Genomic DNA, 25,069 nt, shown 5'->3' on the forward strand with positions numbered 1-25,069 from the left:
TGCTCTTTTAACCATTTTATTTCACAGAGGAATCAATGAGAGAAAAATAAAAATAAGCCACTGACATGATAGTAGTTTTCAAATGCACTTTTTTTTACAGCAAAAAAGGAACATCAGGCTAACTTTATAAACTAAAGTCCAAAGCAAAAGTTATGTGCAAGCCACCTTTTGTGTAGAACTTGAATATTGTTGAAGAGATATGTTGTTGAAGTTTTTCATTTTATACACATCAGAACAAGCGCAAGAATGCTAAATTTCAAACCATCACAATTTATACGTTAGGGGAAAAGGATGCTGATAGGTTGGCAAGTCAACTCTGACTGGACAAGGCATTGCATTGACGAAAGCATCGGAGAACTATGGCTTCTCTATGCTTCCAGGTAATTAAAAAAATGTCAAGGCTTGAACATATTCCTTCAGTTTGCAGAGAATGTGTCCCTCCTATGAATGTGTATTGCTACTATCCAGCATCAATAAACACTGTTATGAGCTCAACTGACAATCTTAGCTTGGCTGTCAGTGTAACTATTAGCGCACTCAGGATTGTTCAACAAACACTGCCCAATTCAAGAATCATATTGAACATCAGATGTTTTGTTCTTGAGTTTTGCAAGTGTGGGCGAGTTGAGCACTGTCTGTACTCTGTCTATTATGAACAGCTGCAGGAATATGCTGCTTGAGTTGATCATGCCAATCGCTGGGACTTATGGCCTACGCACCTGGCATCACACTGGCACTGAAACTCATATACAACATTGCTCAATTGATTGGTGGCAGATCATCTTTCTGGACTGACGGCAGCATCCTATTGGTGTAAAATGCCACTCTTGTTCCCACTGTACAGTGTGAAATGGCTTGTTTAACCTGTTCACATTTTTGAGATACTTTGCCTTTTCAGGATTGATCATTACAGTGGCAACGCAAGTGGTATTTTCCATCAATAGGATGCTGCCATTAATCCAAAAGACGTTTTGCCACCAATCAATTGAGCAATATCATGTATAAATTTCAGTGTCAGTGTGAGCCAGGTATGGAGGCCCATCATCCCGAGGAGTGGTTGATCAATTCAACACATTGCTTTGGCTGTTCGCAATAGGCAGAAGTTGCAATTCCCCAAATATCTACTGTTAGATGTGATTCCACGATTGGGCAGCACTTGCTGAACAATCTTGAACAATCAATTTAAGGTAATCAGTTGAGTTCATTACGTAGTTCATTTACCTTTGCAAGAAGCAATATACATTCACATGCAGGGACTCATTCTCTGCAAACAAAAGGAATATGTTCAAGCCTTGCACTTGTTTGGAATTACCTGGGAGCTTGGGGAGTCTATAATTCCCTGTTGCCTTTTCCATGGGAACACATTGGCCAATCGGAGTCCACTTGCCAACCAATTGCACCATTTTCTCCTGCGGTTTAAACTGCTGTGATGGTTTGAAATTTGGCATTCTTGTATTAGTCCTGATGAGTGCAAGATGAAAAGCTTCGACAACCTGTCTCTCTTTTAAGCAATATCTGTGAAGAGACAAATACGAGAGAAAAAGAAAGCAATAAAAGCAGAAATTCAAAGCATTTCATGAGAAAAACATCTGATTATGATCAATAACAAAATGAGTAACATTTGCCCAATTGAACATGAAATGCTTACTTTGCTAAGCTGCAACGCAAGTACTGCAGTTGTAGGCTGACATGTATTCATCGGTGTAAGTAATGCAAGTACTGCAGTTGTAGGCTGACATGTATTCATCGGTGTAAGTAATTGAGTTTTATGATAAAATAGTAACCTTCCTCAATTACATCTTTATCTTTAGATTTCCATTAAAAAATACACTTTAAAAAATAGTTAACAGTGGAAAATGATGCATTTGTTGGGGAAACAAACGCCAACCACAAGCGTATCCTCAGACTATGTTGCAGGAATGTTATGCAGATGTCAATAGACCAAGATTAGTCTAATCTGTTTCTTCATAGAAGAACAAAGGCTTGGTTTTCAATGCTCAATCATGTCATACTCAAACTGAGACTTGGACTGAATATTCCCACCCAAAGCTCTGCAGGTGTGTTTCTTTGAAAAGGAAACACTGATTTTGGTTCATTTAAAAAAATGAAATATCCTGGGATTCATTCTTGGTAAAGTTGGACTATTGTGCACATCAAATGTTAGACGTCCTCAGCTTCAGCAACAACAGTATCAAATATCTGGTAGTGCGTCTTCTGCTCAGAGTCGTCACTGACATAATAGGACTTGATGCAGCATTCCAGCCAGGGGCAGTCATCTGCAGGCACATGGATCACAAAGACCGTTCAGTATGATCAAAGCAGATTTGATAAGGGTCTCTTAGCAACACAATAGATAGACAGACATGAGTTTTTTTCTGGCCAATCAAAAAACAAAATATATTTGTTTTTACTTCTGCCCTTTAATTTCAGAGGCATTCTTACATCTGGGACAGAGAGGAGGGCGGAGGGTGGAAGTGGATGGAGTGGGGGGAGCATGAGAGAGGAGGAAGGGGCAGAGCGCAGGAGAGTATGGAGGGGGAGAGTGCGGGCGATGAGGGAGGGGGGAGCATGAGAGAGCGTGTGGGAAAGGAGGGAGCTGGAGAGAAGAGGGTGGGAGAGGAGCGGGAGAGGAGGGAGCGGGAGAAAAGGGAGCAGGAGAAGAGGGAGGAAGTGGGAGAGGAGAGTGGGAGGGCAGAGAGCAGGAGGGGAGAGCGCAGGGTGAGGGGTTGAGGGGAAAGGAAGTGGAATACGGGACATCAAAGGCATAGGTGGGAGAGAAAAGGGAAAGGGTTGGTGAAGAAAGGAATGGTGGCAAGTGGTTGGGAGTGAAGGACTAACATCCACAGTATAAGACTCCAGTCATTATCTATCTTAATTACTCTTAAAAGAAACAGGCAGAGGAATGGCATAATAAATGAATATTCCCAGCAGTCATTGTCAGACTTAGATGTTCAATGTTGATATACGACCAATAGAAAAGCATGTGGAACTAATAGTTTATGCGTTCCGAGTTTCAGTTATTATTTAAATGCTGGTGTAGGATTACTAGGTTTCACTGACAATTTTCACTGTTTAATTAAGGTATGGTTTGATAGGTTTTCAATGTGCGTAGCAATTTTGCCCAGTGGTTGATAATCTGATGATTACAATTGGCATATCAGATCTGAAATGGCATCCCAGAAGTGCCTGTCCAATTAGCCTTTGAAATGCACTGTTACTATGGTTCTCTAAATCCACACATAGGTGTTAAAAATGCTGCTGAGAGAGATGGCAGCATGATTTGTGACATGCTGGGCTGTAACCATTTCCCTGAGCATGTTCACTCCAGTGGAACTTATTTAATGAGCAATGTATTTCCATCTTTCAAACAATCAAAGTTTGATCGAGTAGATTTAGGGAGGCTAAATTAAGGGTTCCAAAGTTAATAAATTTAATAGAGAATTCAAGAGAAATGTATTAAACTATAGAGTGGATAGTACAACCTTTGGTCAAAGGGACCAATAACTATGAGCATAGATTTTGGGTAAGAGGCAAGAGTTTTAGAGGAGTTTAAAGGGTAACCCTTTCACCCAGATGGTGTCATGTTCTTCTTTTCTCTGACATGACATATCAGTTGTACACAAGGATTGTTGAAACAATAATGTGGGTTATTTATTTAAAGATAAGACTATATACAGATAATGTTCCCAAGGAGTCTAAGTACAGCATCTCTAATCTCTACCCTGCTGCTTGCATACTAACTACAAGTCATGGGACCGATATACCCAACCTGTTGAGGTGGGATGATGATCGACAGCTGTTCAAGATACATTCCCCTAAAGGCGCATGCACATCATATCACAACAGAAGATGGGAAGAAATCTGGAACTCACTGGCTGTAAGGGTGATAGAGGCATATATCAACTTGTAGTGCCATAACCTATAAGGCTATGTTCCAAGAGCTAGAAATTAAATTAGGCTAGATGGCTACTTGTGAGCCAGCACAGATATTATATCTGAATGGCCTTCTTCCATGCTCTAATTCTTTTACACAGAAAGTGATTGGAATGAAAAACCTATTACCAGGGGGAAAGTGAATCAGGTGAATAGCATTGATGAACCTGAGGGCAAACTAGCTAAGCGCATGGAGAAGGGAATAGAAGGATCTGTTGATGGCGATACATGAAGAGGTCGGAGGAAGTTCGTATGAGTATAAACACCAGGACAGACCAGTTGGGCTGTTTTTGTACTCTAGAATATTTGATGATACAGTTTCTTCATTTTGACCTCCACTTTACTTTTCAGACTAACAACAGTTGATTTCCTATTCTCCCAAAAGGTCAGATGTCAGTTGTCCCGGAGACATCTCTCCTCCCTTCCTGTGGAAGTTGACTCCGTTTGCTTCCTGTGTTGCGGTTCCAGAGGCAACCAGCCATTCTCTGGAACAGTTCCCCAGCATTTATTATCTACAAGTGACCTTTAATTGGGAGTGTGGCCAGCTATCTGATTGCAAGAGGTATTTTGTTGAGCTCATGTACCATCCACACCTTGGCCCCTTTTCTTCTCATTAACTGGGGAGTTGAGGTCACTTGCAGCCACCCTACCATCGGGTGGCATCGTGGCAATGTCGCTGGACTAGTAACCTGAAGGCCTACGCCCATGCTCTGGCAGGGGAGGGGAGGGGGGGGGAGGATTCAAATCTTACCATTCAACTAATAATTCTGGAATTGAAAGCTCGGAATAGTGATCATGAAACTATCATCTATTATTGTAAAAACCCAACTGGCTCACCAGTGTCCTGCTGTCGTTCTTGTGACTGGATCCACAACAAACCACTCAGTTCAAGGGCAATTAGGGGCAGGCAACAAATGATGTATGTGCCAGAATTATCCATGAAAAAGATATAGGAAATAAAAATCTGAGGAAAATTAACTCAGCATAGCTCAGGGATTCAACTGGGCCTTCCTGGGCTCATGGGAGACATAGATTTGTTGGGATGAACCCAAATGTTAATAATTTTGTGGGGCTTACTCCACTCCCCCCACCCTTTCCCCACCATGCTGCCTTTTATATTTTACCCTACCAGGCCGAGGTAAATAGATCAGGAGGTTATTTTTCCTGTCAGCTGGGAAGAGCATTAGTGCAGCACACTGCTTCTTTCAGTCTGTGAGCTGCTGCCCCTCAGGAGGGAGACTGAAAGCAATCCTGGGCCGAGGGCTTGGCATAGTAAGAGTCAAGCATTCTCCTTACAGCTGACATGTGCAACTCACCCCCCCCCCCTCCCCTGCCAGCTCCCTCCCCCCACCTCCCTCTCACCCTGACTGATTTATCATGAGGGGATCGGTCTGTTGCCATGACACCCAGTACCTGGCGACCTTCTAGTAAACCACACAACTCTGCCACAGAGGGCAACTGAGTTTGAATGATTATCAAAGGCTGGCTTTTAACTGGACATTTAAAACAAAAAGTATCCACTTTTCCTCCAACTCTTTACAGACACTGATGCCTTGGTTATTGAATTCAACAACTGCGCACCTCCCTCTAATTCTTCAGGCTATATTAACTTTTTAATATTCTCGCAGTTCTGCACAGAGCACCATTTATCTGCTTTCCTGCTTCCCCAGGACCCTTTTCTCTCATATAAAGGTCCTTCAGGACTTGTCAGTTTTCTCTGCACCTGCCTTTTTTCGATCTCCTTTCTCCATAGTACTGGAGAAAAAAAGGTAATGACTGAAATTATACCCAGTACAATGGAGATATACAGAAGAGTCACAAGGGTTTAACATCATGTTTAAACAGTGATTATAGAAACCACTTTACTTGCCAGACAGTTGCCTCATGTAACATCTTCGGGTTGACAAATTATGGAGCACAGTAGCTTTAGTGTCATTTTATTTGATAAGGGGCGATGGTCTATTCCCTTCACGAGGAAGCTGTGAGCTGTTCAAAATGCATTGCAAACTCGCTGCCATATTTCCAGCAGTTATCTTTGCAATGATCACATTTACGTCACCGTGCACAGTTCGAACATCTCAGAAGTTGAGTTGTAAGCAAAGAGTTTGATGAAAATGCTATGAGTCGCGGAGTGCATTTAACATGGGGGAGCTCGTTTAGCTCAGTTGGCTGGACATTTGGTTTGTGATGCGGAGCGAGGCCTACAGCCCGAGTCCAATTCCTGTACTGGGCTGAGGTTATTCATGAAGGCCCCACCTTCTCAGCCTTGTCCCTCACCTGAGGTGTGGTGACCCTTGTTGTGTTCTGCTGCTTCGGATAACACAGGCTGCTACTTGACGCAGTCTTAACTAAAGGATGCCCCAGACTCTGAAATGAGTTCAACGTGCTTATTGAACTATTAACACAGTTGTCAAATGAGTTTGACTCTCTGCTAATCTAACTGTAGTAACTCAGTCTAACTGTACCAGCTTGCTCTAAGCCACGTGCTGGGGTGTGATGCTGCTGATCAACCCTGTCTAACTCTATAGATGGCTGTCTGTGAAAAGTGGCAGGGTGTGAGTGCCTCATCCCTTTTGTAGTGTTTATGTCATGCCCCCTTGTGATGATGCCAACTCTGAGTGTCCTGACTGCCCATTGGTTGTGTCCTATTCTGAATGTTCATTGGTTGCATGTTTGCATATCCTGACAACCCTCAGGTTAAATCACCACCAGTCAGCTCTCCCCCTCAAAGGGGAAAGCAACTTATCTGGGACTGTAGTGACTTTCCTTTTTAGTTAACGTGGCAAAAAATCCTAAGGTGCTTAGTAAAAGGAATACCAATAAACACAGGAGATATCATGGCAGATGGCTGAAAGTTTAATGCAAGAGGTAGGGTTTAAGGAACATCTTAAAATAAGAGAAAGACAGTGAGGTGGAGAGTTTTAACAAGTGTGTAAGTAAGGCCAGCATTGCGGGAATGTGAAAGGTCAGAAATGAAGGAGCACAGAGATCTCAAACACTCGTGGGGCTGGAGAGATCTGGAGGGGAAGGGCCATGGAGGGATTTTAGAAGAAATTGAAAATTTTTAAACTGAGGCCTAGGTGGACAGGCCAACATAGGTGAAGGAGCACAGAAGTGGTGAGTGAACAGGAGCTGCCAATGTTTTTCTGTTTATTTTGTTCCGCGACCAAATCCTGTCAGGTGAGGTGTGCAGATACTCCATGAATTTGATGATAATGTCCCCGTTGAATTATTAATGATTATATCTGGGTAATGAATCACCAGGAAGCATCACTGTGATTTTAACACTTTAAATTAGATTGCGCTAAAACACTAGGTCTTCTTTGAAGTGAAGTGCAAATCACAACAGAAAATGTCCAGTTTTCCCTTGTGTACAGACAGTATAAAATGCAAATAACTCAGTAGCCCGTTACCGTCACTTGTTCTTGGTGGGCACAGTGTCTCCATTATTCTGGTTAGCTTTTCCTGAAGTGCTTCGTCGATCACAACATCAGCTGCAGAAATCCCAAAGAACCGTTCCTGAAGGGATGAATGAATCAGAATTAATTGGGCTCCTGTTACCTGCTGAATTCTCAGTTTAATTATCAGCAACATTAAATTTAAAAGAATCGTGACTGCTAACTCAAAGCTAACATTGAACAGTTTTGAAACTGCCCAGTTCCCCGAACAGCCGAAACAACACACTGAAGCCACAGCTGTTTGTAGCTGTCATTTATCATTACTGATTGACTCTCAGGATGCAGCAGAAAATGTTACTAACAAGCAAGCAGCGAGCAAATTTCAAACCAGATGTCATAATTTCCTGAGGCATCGTCTGCTTTCCAGCTAGCAAGAAAATGCCTATTAAATGTTTTGAGGCAACTAGCAAAGTGAATGAGTCAGTGAGACGAACCATAGAGCTGCCGTCTAGACTTGCCTTGTCAATGGACCAATATATAGGTCAGGCTGACGGAGTGTGGCCACCGATGTGCCACTCTCCCTCGCTATGATCCAATTCACGTGGAACTCAGGCTCACCATCCTTCAATCATCGGTGATCCGTTATCTAACTGTCACAAGGCCTGTGGCGATGGGCGAGTGGCGTTGTAGCAGGTGTGGACTCACTGGAAGTTCTATCTGCCAATCTGCACACAGGAGACTTGGTCTGTAAGGTTGTTTTTCGCTGGAAGGAAGTGCAAGTTGGAAGCAGCAACCCCCCTGGGGCACCCAGCAGCCGTTTGCGGCTCACCTCCCTAGTCTGAAGAAGGGGTGGAAAAGGTGCTCCAAACTTTGCCTGCTTCACCTACCCTGGCCAGCAGGCCGCAGCTGACAGGGAGTCCACAGACACAGTTATAAGCTGATCTCACTGTAGGAAGTAGTGATCCTGATGACCATTGGTACATGCACACTGTTATCACCAGGTGAGGATGAGTAAAGCTTCTCTTTATTCAGCCTCCTCGGTTGGTCACAACAAAGGTATTTACATTTATTTTCCCTGTGGATGCCTTTTCCAAATCAAAATGCGTTTTACTATCTTTACAATGAACAATAAGAAGCTAACCAGCGAGGTTTTCAGCAATCAAAGGAAGAGCAAGTTTATTAGCCACCAAACACGAGATAAAAATAATTTAAAAACGCAGCATTTCACGCACACACATAGGTATCAGAAGTAAAGTTAGAGTTCAAATAAAACAGCTAAAAGAATATACGGTGAAGTCTTTTGCTTATCCTTGAGGCGTTGATTGTTGGATGTTGCAGCCGTTTCAAGTTAGCTGGTTGTTTGAAGTCACAGAGTTGAATTGAAGTCCATGGACCTGCATTTGCCTGAGACTATTTTCTTTCTTTTAGTATGTTCCATTTTCCAGAAATTAAGGAACTTCTCCTGAGGTCCCTCTTGATGGACATTCACCAACTAGTGTAGTGAATTAATTTTTAGACTGCAAACGTAGGGGTTTACATGTCTTGTGAGAGAGGGAGAGATTCCTTAATAATAATAAATAATAATCTTTATTGTCACAAGTAGGCTAACATTAACATTGCAAGTCACCACATTCTGGCACCTGTTCAGGCACAATGAGGGAGAATTCAGATTGTCCAAATTACCTAATAGCACGTCTTTCGGGACTTGTGGGAGGAAACCGGAACACCTGGAGGAATCCCATGCAGACACAGAGAGAACATGCAGACTCCACACAGTCAGTGACCCAAGCCGGGAATCAAACCTGGGATCCTGGAGCTGCAAAGCAACAGCACTAACCAATGTACTACCTTTATCGCTCCATTACCAGATTCCTCTGTTTATGCTTGGTAAACCCAGTTCTTGAAGTCCTGCTTGCTGGATATTCCAAAGGAATTTGATCACCATGTCTGATGTAGTCACTGTCGCAGAACAAGTAAGCACATTTTGATATTTCATCTCAGCAAACTTTGACAGATTTCAAGATAGTAGAATCCAACAGGAGATGGGGTTCTTTCATCCTCCACAGTGTCTGCTGGCTGTATATCCTGGCTGGCTAGCAGTTCCCCATTGTCTTAACGGACTCTCACTGCTGGTGAGGTAAGTTCAGAAAGGTGAAAACAACATGTCCATCCTTTTAATAGTTATTTTTGAAGTGGGCCATGACATCCTCAGGTGTGGCATTCCATGAGAAACCTGCCACGGCATCTCTGCAGTACAATCCATTGAGCAACTATACAGAAATGGTCAGAATAGCCGAGCGGGCTGAGGTGCTCTGTTCAGGAGGTGCGGGTTTGAATCCCACTTCTGACCAATCTATTTTGGAGGCTGGTTTAGCTCAATTTGCTGGACAGCTGGTCTGGGATGCAGAGCCAGGTCAACAGTGCCGGTTCAATTGCCCGACTGGCTGAAGTTATCCATAAATGCCCTCTTATCAACCTTGCCCCTCGCTTGATTTGTGGTAATCTTCAGGTTAAATCACCACCAAACAGCTCTCTCCCTCAATGGGAAAAACAGCCTGTGGTCATCTGGGACTATGGCGACTTTACTTAATATACAGAAATGGTCAACTTTCAATTTCCCGCATCAGGTGACTCATGGCAGGCATCTTTGGTCAGTGTCTTACTTAGGAAAAAGGTCAGCTGTAAACAGTTTGTTTTTGGTTAGCTGATGACGGTATAGATAGATTTCACTCAGCCACAATTTCCTGCTGTCGTGGCAACACCCTCATGGAAAATGCGACATTCGATAAGTCTGAGAGAAGAACTGCTTTTATCAGCAGATGCTGGCAAGGTACAACATCCAAATCATTGCCTTTAATGGACCCGCCTACCTGTGGAGGGTCAGCTCAAGGAAAATGGTAAGCTCAAGAAAAATGGTACAGGTTACATATTCTTTTGGAGTGGCTGGGGAAAAGAAGCATGGCATGGAGTTGGCATGAAATATATCATGAACTACCTCATCAGTAATTTGACTTACCTTCCCAAGGGTGTAAATGATCGTTTGATGGTGCTTAAACTCCCCCTGCATGGCAACAGGCAAGCGACTCTCATCAGTGTGCACCCCTCCACCGTAACCAACCCGAATAAAGTCAAGGATAAATTCTATGATGACCTCCACTCCTTGATTGCCAAAGGCAGACAAGCTCATCATTCTTGGTGACTTCCGCACAGTAGTTGGTGCAGATTATCAGGATTGTAGGGGCCATTGGAAAAAATGGGGTTGGCAGTTGTAACAACTATGGTTTCCTCTTGCTCAAAATGTGTGTTGGCATAGATTCTTAATCACCGTTGCAATTTTCCACCCGACTCCCGGATCACAAAACATCTTGGATGCACCATTGTTCTATGCACTGGCACCTAAATTAACCATGTCATCAAAAGACATGTGGACAGGCAGGATGTAGATACAACACATGTGACTCTGACTGCCATCTTATCATTTCAAAGCTAAACATCAAGATCCATCCCCCGAGATGGCCCAGGGCATGAAGGTCCAGAAGTATCTCAATGTATCAAGGCTCAAACAGGGAGTCATGAAGGAATCCCTCTTGAGAGCCACTTGTATGGATACTCACTGCTTTGAGGATGGCCGGCCTTCAGGGGTATAGTATTTCACGGCTATATCTCTCGTAAGCATCAAGACTGGTTCATTGAAAACAATGAGGTCATCCAGAAGCTACTAGAAAGTCCACCTCAATGTCAAGCTTTCACTTTTTTTCAATGCATATTTGTCTTGGTTGACTTGATTCTATGCAAGTTGCCAGCAAATTATTCAGCTCATCCTTTTCGTGCCAATCCTTGTTAGAATGATCAAAATCCAACCCCAGTGTCCGGTTCACTCATCAGGCTCCCCACATTACCCTGAAAGGACCCTCCAACAACTATCTGCCTGAAAGAAAGTCTGAATCTTTCTCCAGTTTTATATAAAAGCAGGTCCCAAGGTGTTACATTTTAAAAACGAGACAGGGTTTTCAATGCTTAACAACTTGACATCAGCAATCACTGAAAAATACCTCTATTGGATATGCTGTCACATGCAATCCTTATTTGGACATCAGTCTGCTAACAAATAGCCATTCTTATAATTGTCCATCTTATGGTGTTGGCTAAAGCTTTACAAGCGTCAAATCCTCTTACCCAGCCTCATGCAAGCAGCGAGACAATTGAGGGAAATTTGTTTTGTCCTCATTTTCCTGAGATAAAGTCAGAAAAGATCCACCAGTCGTACAGGATTACACAGCAGCAGCCTTGTAAATTGGTTTAGATCTCGTTATGTTATTCAGAAAGGACAGTAAGAAGTCTTACAGCACCAGGTTAAAGTCCAACAGGTTTGTTTCAAACACTAGCTTTCGGAGCACTGCACCTTCCTCAGGTGATGTAAGACTTCTTACTGTGCTCACCCCAGTCCAACGCTGGCATCTCCACATCATTCGGAAAGGAAACTGCGAATGATGACCTACCAGTAACAGAGTGCTTTTCATCGGCAGGTCTCATAAGAATCTTAGCCAAATGCTCAGAGCTTTGAACATCTCCGTCTAGATAAAAGTTTTGTCTTGCAGCTCCTTCTGGGTGCCTCCACTTCCACTGCTGGTACTTCTGGTACAAATTTAGGTTCAGTTCTTTGGATGTATGGGGTAGATTTGAGGAGGAAGTTAAGTTGGTCCATCCTTCATCTGGAAAGGACTGAAAGGCTCCGTGCAAACCAGACCCCCTTCCCCACCCTTCCCTTCCCATCGCACACTCTCTCAATCATGGCACCTCCTTCCGCATGTCGCTCAACCATTGCCTGAGAATGTAATTCAAGGGACAGCTCTTGAATGTGCATCTACCCAGTTTTAACTCATGTCCCTGTTTCTCATAGTCAGAGCTTATATTGATGCAGCGCTCTAGGGCTCTCCGATCTATATTCATTACTTTTTGACAGATTTTGTTGTTATTTCAGAGGTGATCTGAGGTCACTTCAATTCTTTTGACACTGGAGATTCACCTCCCGGCTCTTTTAATTCCTCCACAAGTTGATTGACTCTGGGACAATACAGATCAAACTCGGAAGATGCAAAACCCAGACTAAAATATCACTGATATTGCCATATAATCTATGGAGAATGGCAATTGTTTTTTTGTAGTTGGCCATCTGAACAGTGTCATTTTGAGCTGTCCCGTTGTATATGAACAACAACTGGTGGCAATTATGTTTAAAAGAAGTGAACCTAATTAATATAAATAATGAATGAATGCCAGAGGATTCCAGGTAATCGCCGAAACTGCTAAAACCTAACAGTTTTCACCACCATCTCCATGGTATTATTCAAGAGCTTTATTGGAAAGGAGTTTTCTTTACAAACTGTTAGGATGGACTGCACGTTTGCCTGCGCAAATGGCCGATGATGTCATCAGTATGTCACATGATCAGACTCTTAAAGTGGCCTTGTTCCAAATGGGAACAAATATGAATACACAACATTTTACCAAAACTAATGCTTTATAACTAGCTTTTATTTTCTTCTTTCAAGGAATATGGGTGTCACTGGCAAGGCCAGCATTTGTTGTTCACCCAAAAATGCCCTTGCACCGAATGCTTCAAAGGGCAGTTAAGAGTAAACCACATTTCTGCGGGTCTGGACTCACATGTAGGCCAGACCGGGTAAGGACGGCAGATTTCCTTCTGAAAAGGACATTTGTGAACCAGATGGATTTGTGCACCAATCGCTGATAGTTGCCACTACTGAGACTAGGGTCTGGATTCTTGCGATGCTGTAAATGCAATTGGACGCAGAATAGTGGTTAATCAAAAAAATCGGCGTTTGTGCCTAACGCAGATTCTGAGACCAAGCGCCAGTCGCTCGCTGGCGTCGACATCGATGTTTGCACCCTGCGCTGGTGAATCCATGCAAAACCGTCAGTTGTATGGATTTCAATATCATTAGTGGCTTGGACACTTCATGCTCCACACCCCTCGGTGATGCTTTACCCCTCTTAGTTGGAAATCACATGGGTGCGATTTAGTGCAAGTAGTTACAAGTCTGGCCTGGGCACCATGGCTGCGGAGGAGGAGCGGGAGGCTAAAAAGACACTGAAAAAGCCTTAAAAACTGTTGGTCTTGTTGGGGGCTGGCACCGCAGGCCAGGGGCAGTATCGAGGCACTACTTGGTGCCAAGTAGACGCACTCAGGTTGTCCCCCTTGGGATCACGGTGGCCTGGTTCAGACCGCCATTCCTGCAGTCTGTCTTTGAAACACACTACTTTGGTGCTTCTGGCTGTTCACTCTGCTGACTGCTGCCTGTGTCCTGTGAATGCTCATAAGGCCGGTCATCTGGGAGCCCACTCAGGCCGCCCCTCTGGACACCTTCGTACACCCACTGTTTCATCAATGGGATGGGCTTGGCCTAGCTCAATCAAGGCCCACAAGGTTTTGGCGCTCTTCAGAAGCGCCGTCCCACTGCAGAGGAAGCAGAGGATCAGCAGAGCTCACCCGAACCATAGGGCACCTATAGCATGGATTTTGGAACCTTCCCTGGTTCCCTGGCCCTCTCAGGGCAGTGGCCTCAGCAGTGACCGCCATCCCTCCAGATCACCAGCTGTCTCCTCCTGGTGAGGCTGGCAGGGCTGATTGCCTCTGTCCTCACCTCCCAGGCAGTGTTCAGAAGGGCAGGCTTGAGTTTGCGGCCCACCCTGGGGAAAAGGGTATCCTTCTGCTCCTCACTGGCATGGAGCTGTGGGTCCACCTCGGACTCCTGACCTTAGAACATAGAACATACAGTGCAGAAGGAGGCCATTTGGCCCATCGAGTCTGCACCGACCCTTAAACCCTCACTTCCGCCCTATCCCCACCATACTGACCTTATAGGGCACGTCTTCTGTGAGCCATTTTCGTGGCTGCAGTGAGTGTGTGGTAAGTGAAGCACTTAAAAACAGCTACACCTGCCCAGCTCCTTAGCGCTAACTCCGGCCCCAGCAGTTACAATGCCTGCTTGTAACTCAAGCCAGAGAATTTCTCTGACTTTGCACCGGCAGTCTGTTAGCCCATTTGCATGTCCTGATTCGCTGACTGAATAGCACCTGTCATGTGAGAGTACCTTTAAGAAATGGATGTTTAAGCAATGTACCTTTAAGAAAATAGTGATGTCAGAAAGTGGGTAGAGCTGAGCTCAGTTCGGCCATTTTGAAGTTAGTTCTGGGTTTTTAGTTTCAGTTTGAAGAAAGCTAAGGTGTGGCTGTGAGCTGCATTGCTGGTGATCTCTGCCATGAAGGACTATCTCTTAATCCTTTGGTGAAATCGGAATTGTAAAGAAGTCTCAGTATTGAATATAAATCTAATGTTCCTGGATGCGTAAAGGAACAGTTTGCAGGGTTGGGTAGTGTTGTATTATTTTTGGGGTTATCTTTGAAGTAAGGGGTGTTAAGAGATCCAATGTTTATTTAAAAGGTTAATTTGAGTTCATGGAATAAACATTATTTTGTTTTAAAAACCACGTGTCCATAATTGTAATACTACACCTGGGGAACAAGCCGTGTGCTTCAAAAGCAACAATCCATTAAAGGTGGGGGTTGGTTGAACTCCATGATACATTTTGGGGTTCTTAAAACACCTCTCCCATAACACGCCCCTGAAAACACCTCTCCCATAACACGCCCCCACTGGAAGTGTGAATCACGCGCTATTCAGTCCCAGTGGCAACACCTAGTCTCCCAAACGGAGTATTCCGGCTTACATTTCAATTCCAGATTTATTAAATGAATTTAAATTCCAAAGCTGCCATGCTAGAATTTGAAGCCATGTCCCCTGGCCATCTGAGTAACCAGTCCACATTCCCACTATGCTACCGCCACCCCTCGAGGTAGCTCAATATGGTGGAGGAGCGTTCATATTGCACTGGTCATTTTTTAAATCTTTAAAGGAAGTGGTATTTTCAACTCTGAAGCACGCTTGTGGCATAAGTCACAATAAACACTTTATGAATTGGTTGGGGAGGGGGGGTGGTTGGCGGGGGGGGGGGGTCAAAGGTTCACTTACCGCTTTATCCCATAGGAACGCATCCAGTGATCCCGATCCATCATCAAGTGTAAACCTCATGACAAACACATGACGTAGAAGTTGAACACCTAAAACTGGTGCAAGGAAAGCAGGTTAATGTGCAATAAAGTCTCTGTAGGAAGTATGCTAGGCTGCTGAGAGTGGAGTCAGGAGGATAAAAGAGCGGGAGAAAAAGCGAGACTGAGAGCGGAGCTGGGTGGATAAAGGAGCGCAAGAAAGGGCGAGACCGAGAGCGGAACGAAGAGGATAAAAGTGAGGCTGAGATTGGAGCCGGGGAGACAAAAGAGCGTGAGAAAGAGCGAGACTGAGAGCGGAGCTGGGTGGATAAAGGAGCGCAAGAAAGGGCGAGACCGAGAGCGGAACGAAGAGGATAAAAGTGAGGCTGAGATTGGAGCCGGGGAGACAAAAGAGCGTGAGAAAGAGCGAGACTGAGAGCGGAGCTGGAGGATAACAGAGCGTGAGAAAGAGCGAGACTGAGAGCAGAGCCGGAGGATAAAAGTCCGGGAGAAAGAGCGAGACTGAGAGCAGAGCCGGAGGATAATAGTTCGGGAGAAAGAGTGTAAGTTAGGGCAAGGGCAACTGAGTTTTGAATGAGTTCAAGCTTACAGAGGGCGAAAAAGGGGAGGCTGGACAGGGAGGCCTTGAGGTAACAGAGGCTTGGATGAGGATCTCAGCAGCAGTGAGTTGAAGCACGGCAGAGATGGCTGACATTACAAGGTGGACATAGGTGGTCTTGGTGATGCGGCAGATACGCGAGGTGAAATTCACCTCAAAGCCAAATGTGATGCCAAGACTGCAAACAGTCTGGTTCCACCGCAGAGAGTGACTAGGGGAGGATTAACATTGGTGATTGCTTATGCTGCACAATAACTTGTTGCATTCCAAAATTATTCCAGAACATCTTGCAAAGAAAATAACAAAGCTTACCTTTGGCTATCACAGACGAATCCCATGGTCCTGTTTGAGGCAGAAACTGAAGTGCATTCACTGGTTGAGGGTGAGAACAATGCTTGCATCTGAAGAAAAAGAATAACCATTTAGGAACCAAATTTTCCAATCCTCAATTTCAAAGCCATATAGATTCATTTGTCATTTAATACCTTTCAACAATTGATTCCCTTGAAAGACACTCTGAGGTGGGGGTTGTCCACCCACCCCTCCCCCACACAGCACGTTTTATATAAGTAAGATCATCCAGTCCCACCGCTGTCAACGGGGTTTCCTGTTGTTCGCACCCTCCGCTGCCAGGGAATGGCTGGAAAATCCTGCCCATTCTCTTTTACGAATTAGAACCTAACAAGGGGGCAGCACGGTGGCACAGTGTTTAGAACTGCTGCCTCTCAGCGTCAGGGTTTGACTCCGACCTCGTGTGACTGTGCGTGTAGAGTTTTTGAGCCTACCCACCAGGCTTGTAAAATTTAATTTACGGAACCGGGCACAGTCTTCTGCACCCCCAAGTACCTAAAGTGAGTAGTCGCCACACAAAACCGCAATCCCTCCCAGCCACTTTCGGTCACCGGGGAAGAAACCAAAAAGCACTTGCTCTTTTCCAAATTTAATTTGCATCCCGAAAAGTCCCAAATTGCCTGAGTTCCATTATATCCCCCACCATGGAACCCGGATCAGAAATATACAACTTAAGGTCATCGGCATACAGAAACAACTTATGCTCCACCCCTCCCCCCAATCATCCTTCTCCACTTATCCGAGGATCTCAGCACAATGGCCAAGGGCTCTTTTGCCAGCACAAACAAGAGGGGGGACATGGGACATTCCTGCCTCGTTCCCCTATGCAGCTGAAAATATCCCGAGTTCATCTCATTTGTATGAACACTCACCTTTGGTTCCTTATATAACGGTTTGGTCCACACCATAAACGTAGGCCCAATCCAAACTGCTCCAACACTGCAAACAAATAACTCCCCTTTACTAGATCAAACGCTTTCTCCGCCTCCAGATCCACCACCATCTCCGGTTCCCCCCAGACTGGTGGAGAGAGCACCATGTTTAACAAGTGCCGCACATTCCAAGACGACTTCCTCCCCATTACAAACCCTGTCTGATCCTCCCCAATCACCTCTGAAAGGCACTCTTCTAACCTAAGCGTCAACCTTGGCAAGAATCTTGGCATCCACATTTAGCCGGGATATTGGCTGATCCGATCCACACTCTTCCAGGTTCTTGTTCTTTTTTTAACAGCAGCAAAATAGATGCCTGTTCCATGGTCTCCTGGAGTGCCTCCTTAGCCACAATATCCTCAAACATCTCCACCAACAGCACCACCAACCTATCCATATACTTCTTCTAGAATTCCACTGGGAACCCATCCGGCCCTGTGTTTTATCCATTTGCTTCTTCCCTATCGCCATCCGAATCTCCTCAATCACTACTGGCTCTTCCAACCCTGCCCTCCCCTTCTCTCCTACTTTAGGACACTCCAGCCACCTCCCCCCCCCCCCCCCGCCTCCCCCCAAAGAAGTCTCTCATATCCAACTCATCCTCGGGGGCTCTGACCTATACAAACATTTATGAAACTGCTCAAATATCTGTTCACCTGCTCTGGCCACCAACCCACTCGCCCCATCCCGGACCTAAACAATCCCTCGCCAGGCTGCCAGCTGGCTTGGGCTGTTCCACCAGCAAGCGACTGGCCTTCCCCCCGTATTCGTACACCTTGCCCGCCTCAACTGACGCACCGCTTTCCCTGTAGATACCAAGGGTCAAACCATGCCTGCAGTTCCTTTCTACTGACCAAAAGCTCCGGAGTGGGATTCTCCTCGTACTTCCCATCAACATCCAAGATTTCATTGACCAGCCACAGCCGCTCCTCTCTTGCCTCCCTCTCCACCTGCTACTTGTACGAGATGACCTTGCCCCTTACCACCGCCTTCAGCGTCTCCCAAACCATCGACAGCGAGATCTCCCCATTCTTATTAAACCCCACATAATCATTAATCACCTTTGCGATCCTCACACAAAAACTCGAATCCGCGAGCAGCCCCACATCCAACCTCCTCCACGTCAGCCTCCGTGCAGGCCCCTTCCCAAAATCACATCCACCAAATGCGGAGCATGATCTGAAATGACAATCTCCAAGTATTCTGCTTGGACAATGCCTCCTCCACCATGCTCCAACACCACCGTCGCCGTCTTTCCAAGAGCTCCGTTTGCCGGGGCCAAAGTATGGTCCACCAACTGTTTGAGCATTCTCATCACCTCCTTTCCATGCCGCTCAAAATGCTTGGCGAACTGCCGCTCAAACTCCACCTTCATCACCTCAGCCAGTGTGTCCACTGTCATGGGCGCAGCCCCACACAGCGAACTTGCCCCTGCCATCTTTCTTCCCACAGAACTCCGCACTGAACCCAGCTCTCAGGCAGACGAGCGCTCATTCCTTTTCATCCCCCATTCTTCTGTTGGGTGTCGACATCCTCTAATTACCACAAAATGTACTGAAGACTGATCATATACAATTCCCCCAAATCTGGGTGAAAAGGACCAGAAAACAAAGGCTCCAGGAGGAGCCACCCAATGTGCGGCCTCCAGCTACATGTCGCCACCAGAAGTTCGTCAGTGTGGAGTTTGCATGTTTTCCCGTGACTGCGTGGGTTTCCTCCCACAGTCCAAAGATGTGCAGGTTAGGTGGATTGGCCATGGAAAATCGCCTTTAGTGTCCAAAGATTAGGTGGGGTTACTGGGATAGAGCGGGGGATTGGGCCTAGGTAGGGTGCTCTTTCATAGGGTGGCTGCAGACTCGATGGGCCGAATGGCCTCCTTCTGCACTTTCGGGATTCTATGAAGACAATCAATGGCTACATGCCAGCTTTGACATTTAAATTACATTTTACTATGAACTAGAACTTTAAAAGTAATAACTTTGTTTCGCCAATGTGGTATGATTGGACTGTTTGGTATTATTTTATGGATGTGTTGCCCATTCTTCGAGGTGAAGGTTACGGTTCCGGTTGATACGTGAAATTAGTTCAAAAGACATGCATTTGCAATCTGAATGCCTCTGTTAAAATAATAACCAAAACAAAATGGTTATGTACATATGTTAAAATCACAGCATACACTCTCACCCTATATACTTTATTTTATATTTCTATATTGAATGGGTTATAGATGTGAATTTTGCTAAACACACAACTGGCTTGCAAAGATATGCTTTGCAGATATCTAGGTCACTGCAAATAGCAATGGCCATGATACACAACAGCCCATTTAATTTATTAAATAAATGACTTGTGAATCTTCTACGGCAATGACCACAGCATGTGAAGAAGGTGTGTAAGAGATTGACGAAACAGAAACTATAAAATAAATGGACAGTGATTCGCACCTGGAAGATTTCAGCCAATCACAACAAGGGGACTTAAATGTTTAAAGTTGGTTTAAATTTGTGAGGTGATCAAAAAGACCTGCAATTTGTGCTAAGGGCATTTTTGACACGTGAAGCATGATATAGAAGAGGATCTCAGAGGTGACTTATGTGTTTCTGACTCACACTGTGACTGTGTTCTATATTTTTGTTGTAGCTGGGCAACCGCTTAGCAAACCCGTCAAACGTCCAATTTGTCTGACTATCCAGCTTGAAATGGGTACCATTCGTTCCACAAAGTGCCAGGCAATGACCATCTCCTACAAGAGAGGATATAACCATCACCCCTTGGCATTCAACGGCATTACCATGGTTGAATCCCCCACAATCAACCTCCTGGGGGTTACCATTGATCAGAAATTGAACTGGACTAACCACATTAATACTGTAGCTACCAGGACAGGTCAAAGGCTAGGAATCCTACTGGAGTAACTCACCTCCTGACCCCCCCAAAGCCTGTCACCGTCAGGCACAAGTCAGGAGTGCAACGCAATACTCTCCACTTGCCTGGATGAGTGCAGCTCCAACAACACTTAAGAAGCTCAACACCATCCTGGACGAAGCAGCCCACTTGATTCCTCCTCCTTCCATAAATTTTCAAAGCCTCCCCCACCGCCGAACAGTGGCAGCCTTGCATACCATCTGCAAGATGCACTGCAGCAACTTGCCAAGGTTCCTTAGACAGCACCTTCCAATCCCACGACCACTACCATCTCGAAGGACAAGAGCAGCAGATACCTGGGAACCCCACCACCTGGACGTTCCGCTCCAAGTCACTCACCACCCCGACTTGGAAATATATAGTCGTTCCTTCACTGTTGCTGGGACAGTCCTGGAACTCCCTCCCTAACAGCACAGTGAGTGTACCTACACCTGAAGGACTGCAATGGTTCAAGAAGACAACTTACCACCACCTTCTAAAGGGCAACTAGGGATGAGCAATAAATGCTTGCCTAACCAGCAACAACCACATCCTGTAAATTAATTTTAAAAAAACAGGTGACAGGTCAGTGCTCTGCAAACACATTTTCTGCCTTCGAGTGATGGACAAAAAAAAACTACAGTTCACAAACACATTCATTTACCATCCATCTGAGAGGGAGAACTTAGGTGAATCACACCAAATGATGGTTCCCATTGTCTCTGCAAGCCTACATTCAGTGCAGTTCAAGAGTAAGTCTTTGCAAAAGTTGGAGGAACTGATTACATAAGATACTATGCTGATTGCAGCAGGGAACTTTCACTTTCCATACGTGTGAGAGTGATGCCATGTTTCAGATGGACAATTAGTTGGGGCACTCAAAGTTTTCCTGGAGGCTGGGAGGGATGGAAACTTCCTTGTTGGAAATGGAATAGTGTCAGCACAACCTGAAAAAGGTTTGACCATGTTTTATCCCCCCTTTCAGCCCTCCTCTTCTCAAGGACAAAAATAAACTCCTGTGATGCGTGAAGAGGTTGAAATTCTGGAGGGCAATAGATTTAGACTTATTGTCACATGTACCAAGGTACAGTGAAAAGTATTGTTCTGTGTACAGTCCAAGCAGATCGTTCCACACATGAAAAAACATAGGACGTACAATAAATACGCAATGTAAATACACAGACATCGGATGAAGTCCACGGAGTATAGTGCTACAACAGCAGAGAAGATGCATGGAGTGATCAGTTCAGTCCATAAGAGGACCCTTCCATTCATTCAGGACTCTGGTAATAGCAGGGAAAAAGCTGCTTTTGAATCTGTTCGTGTGTGTGCAAAGAAGCGAAATGTCCATAATAATTACCCATAATGCCATTTCCTATCTTGTATCAGGAATGGAATGGAAAGATCATTCAAAGTCAGACATTTCGTCCTGGAAGTGATAGGGATGATCATCCCAAATCTCTTGGAGAGTCGGTACAGCTCATTTAGAGATACTCCTTAGTAAAGAAAAAAAGCAGAGTATATAACTCAACAATACCAGCAGTTCAAAATTCATCATATAGTGGTCATTAAACATCACCTCGACATAAATCAATACCATGTTTATGGTCCACCCGCAGGAATGAGTTAATTCAAATATGCATTCCAGTTTTCTCTTGCATTTAATTTCCTTCATTAAACTAAAACAGGAGTTGACAGAAAATTCAATTTTCACTGGAACACTTGACACTTAAATCTTTGTGCGATCCCTCCACAGCAGTATTGTATTATCAATGATTAGTATAAATGCCAACAAGAGAGAGGAGACATAACAGGCCCACCATGAATGGCATAAACTGATTGAACTATGGTTTACTGGCATCAATTACATTAATACCAGTAAAATAATGGAGCTGAAATAATGCTTTTTGTCTCAAGATCGAGCAAAAGTACAACGTACTTGCTATAGATCCACGGTTAATATGCTTTTCATTTGTGTTTTGGATGGCTTCAAATAAATATAACAAGGGCAAGGGAATATAACAGGAACATCACCATCCTGTGTTGGAAATATATCACTGTGTAGCCACCTGGGGTGGCCACGTCCCGATTCCAAAATGGATACTCGCAAAGAGTGCTGGGAAAAATGGACAGCACTAGAAAAAGAAGCAAGTACAAGGTTTCTTGTGTATTAGGACTTGCAGAACCCAGACAGAACTGAAACTACTAGCCATTAGCATAGTAATGAGCTATCTCCGGGGACAAAAAGAAACATTGAAGCAATCGGTACCAGGACAGACTTCCCGGCGCCAGTGGAAGCTAAAACAAAGGCAGGCCAACGGTTACATAGTGCCCGCCCAATTATCAGGGAACAACCCCGTTATTGGAGAGAATCGATACGAATGATTGGGACCTGGTCCAATTAATTGGGACCAAGTCCAGGGTCCGCCCATAAGGGTGCAAAACCACTGGGGGCTATAAAGCAGAGTCCCCAAGGTCAGTTCGCTCTCTTAGAAGCTCTTGGAAGATCTCTTACTCCTCTTCGTCACCTTCAACTTGGCATTTGGCTCTCAGCGACGAGAGGCCGCCAAGCACCAACCAAGTAAGTCTACGGTCAACGCACGCTACGAGATAGGCGCTCTCAGCTACTATTCTGTACCAGTTCGAAGCCAGCAGTATCAGAACCGGACAATGGTCATTGTTCCTCTGACTGAGTGGGCCACTCGAAGCTAAGTATAGGCTTTAGTAGTAGTTGTAGTTTAGCGAGTAGAGTCTATGTATGAGTAATAATTGACTGTGCGTGTAAACAAATGTATATTGATTTCTGTTATAACCTGCCTGCTTACCATTGGCTGGGGAGTAATGGCAATCCCACAATCCTGTGGGAGTATGAGCTTCCCCAATGAGGGGGGCGGAGAAATCATTAGCAGACACCCTGCATAAATAGAGCTGGCCAGTTTGGAACCAGGGAGAGAGGAGTTGGCAGCAAGAGAAGTTGTTGCTGCTGTTGTATATATATGTTAATTTGTAAATAAATGATATTTCTTTGTATCCTGAAAACTCGTGCTGGATTCTTCGTGGCCCTCACACAAATTTCAAACTTACTAACTGGTGTATCGAGTCATTGATCAGTATTCGGCTTTGAACCCTGTGGTGGTATCAGAAAGATACCTGGCGACTCTTGAGCAAAGGTAATTAAAACAGAGCAAATTAAGGGAAAGCATAACGAGCAACAACTGTCCCTTCATTGCCGCTGGGTCAAAATCCTGGAACTCCCTCCTCTAACACACTGTGGGTGTACCCACACTACATAGACTGGCAGCAAAGTCAGTGATTTGGACAGAGGGCAGCTCACTGCCACCTTCCTGAGGGCAATTAGGGATGGGCAATAAATGCTGGCTGAGCCAGGAATGCCCATTTCCCGTAAAGGGATAAAAAACAGCAGAGATCTACTAGGCTTTCATTTAAAATAAACATTGTCAGTGGCGCAGTTTGCAAAATGCAAACACTGGCACGAAAAACAGGAAAGCAGGCGGGTACAGATGGACCAGAATGTTTAGTGAAGGGCTCCAGACTCTGGTGATGAGCTTACCGACGACAGGATTTCTTCGAGAAGAGCAATGGGGTCAGCTGTGCGGTCTTCTGAATTATCGCTGGTGAAGTCTGGCAATTTTTCTTTCCCTATTTTCTTCCCCTTTTTTGGTTTCACCCCCTTCCCCCTTCCCTCCTTGTTTGTGACCATCTATATTACCTCACATCTCCCAGTGGCGATTCCTGATCCACGGGGTCGGATCATGAGTGAAGGCAGAAGGAGCGACCATCAGTGAAGCCATCAGAGCCAAGGGCAATAAATGGCAAGAGGCAGCTGGTGGTGGATTTAAAATAAGGATTTAAAACCCTGGTTGACGGTGCTCTTTTGTGATGAAAAGTGCAGGAATTAACTCTGGGATTGAATTTGCCCATCCACATTCCATGGGTTACAATGCTTTCACAATACGATCTCGACATAGAGTCCTTTAAGTTTTGTATCAACATGCTGGCATCAAAACAAACACCAACTGATCATTTAACATATGCGTACCAATTGCTGCCCTGTACTTATATTAATAATGTACCTTCCACTAGAATCGTGGAGCGCTCTGGAGTACTTTGCGCTTCGTCTGACTTCACAAAATGGACGGTAATCCGGCGATGCCTTTGATCTTCAGCCTCCCATGTAGTTGTTTGGTACCACGGAGTGTCGTGTGTTGGGGGATCAGGGCCAGCAGCTGCAGAACCGGAAGAGTAAGCATCTTGCAAAAAACTGTCGAAGTGGTCGTCACTTAGAATCTGCTGCCTGAAAAATAGATCCACGGGAAGCAGTGAGCGCAATTCCATCACAGTTACACGCAGTAATCAGTCTTTGTGCTTCAAATCAAGATTGAAGCCCACGTGTCGCAGGTGAGATAAGCGGCAGCAAAGTACCTCCTTTAAAATGTCTTCAGGGAGGAATTCCAACACCTGTTTCCTTCCTGCAGCCATTATCCCGTGAGCCGCATTCCATTGCTTAAAATGTGAAAGTTAAGTAGGGTCGGAAATCCATGAAGAGGTCTCTACTTTTAATCATAGTTTTCTAATATTAGAATTACAATTTGGGGAATTTAATTAATATTTCATCTCTTCATGTTTTTGAAAATCCTTATGTGAAGCCTGAGGCGTGGTTAGTATTGTTTCTTTTAAATTCATGCTACTGTTTAATGATAATCCAGTTGGAAGAGTTTGAAAACTTAAGCAAAAAACATCAGCCACTTTTGAATATAAGCACTTGTTTCCAATTGGCACTTATAGTCAACCTATATTATTCACATATCTTACTAAAATATAAGGTCATGCAGCAACCAATC

The 25,069-nt window shown here is 44.7% G+C and overlaps 1 protein-coding gene across 1 annotated transcript in view; it reads right to left on the reverse strand.

Moving 5' to 3' along the window:
• pot1 (protection of telomeres 1 homolog) overlaps positions 1-25,069 on the reverse strand; it is a 280,862-nt gene continuing 255,793 nt past the window's right edge. The window contains exons 13-18 of the mRNA XM_038780902.1: positions 24,302-24,522; positions 21,568-21,703; positions 16,333-16,421; positions 15,385-15,479; positions 7,347-7,452; positions 1-2,276 (exon numbers count right to left, since the gene is read on the reverse strand). Of these exons, the coding sequence (XP_038636830.1) occupies positions 2,161-2,276; positions 7,347-7,452; positions 15,385-15,479; positions 16,333-16,421; positions 21,568-21,703; positions 24,302-24,522 (763 nt within the window). The 3' untranslated portion in view covers positions 1-2,160. The remainder of the gene's footprint in view (positions 2,277-7,346; positions 7,453-15,384; positions 15,480-16,332; positions 16,422-21,567; positions 21,704-24,301; positions 24,523-25,069) is intronic.

This window comes from Scyliorhinus canicula, chromosome 20, assembly GCF_902713615.1.
Source record: "Scyliorhinus canicula chromosome 20, sScyCan1.1, whole genome shotgun sequence".
NCBI classification, from domain to species: Eukaryota; Metazoa; Chordata; class Chondrichthyes; order Carcharhiniformes; family Scyliorhinidae; genus Scyliorhinus; species Scyliorhinus canicula.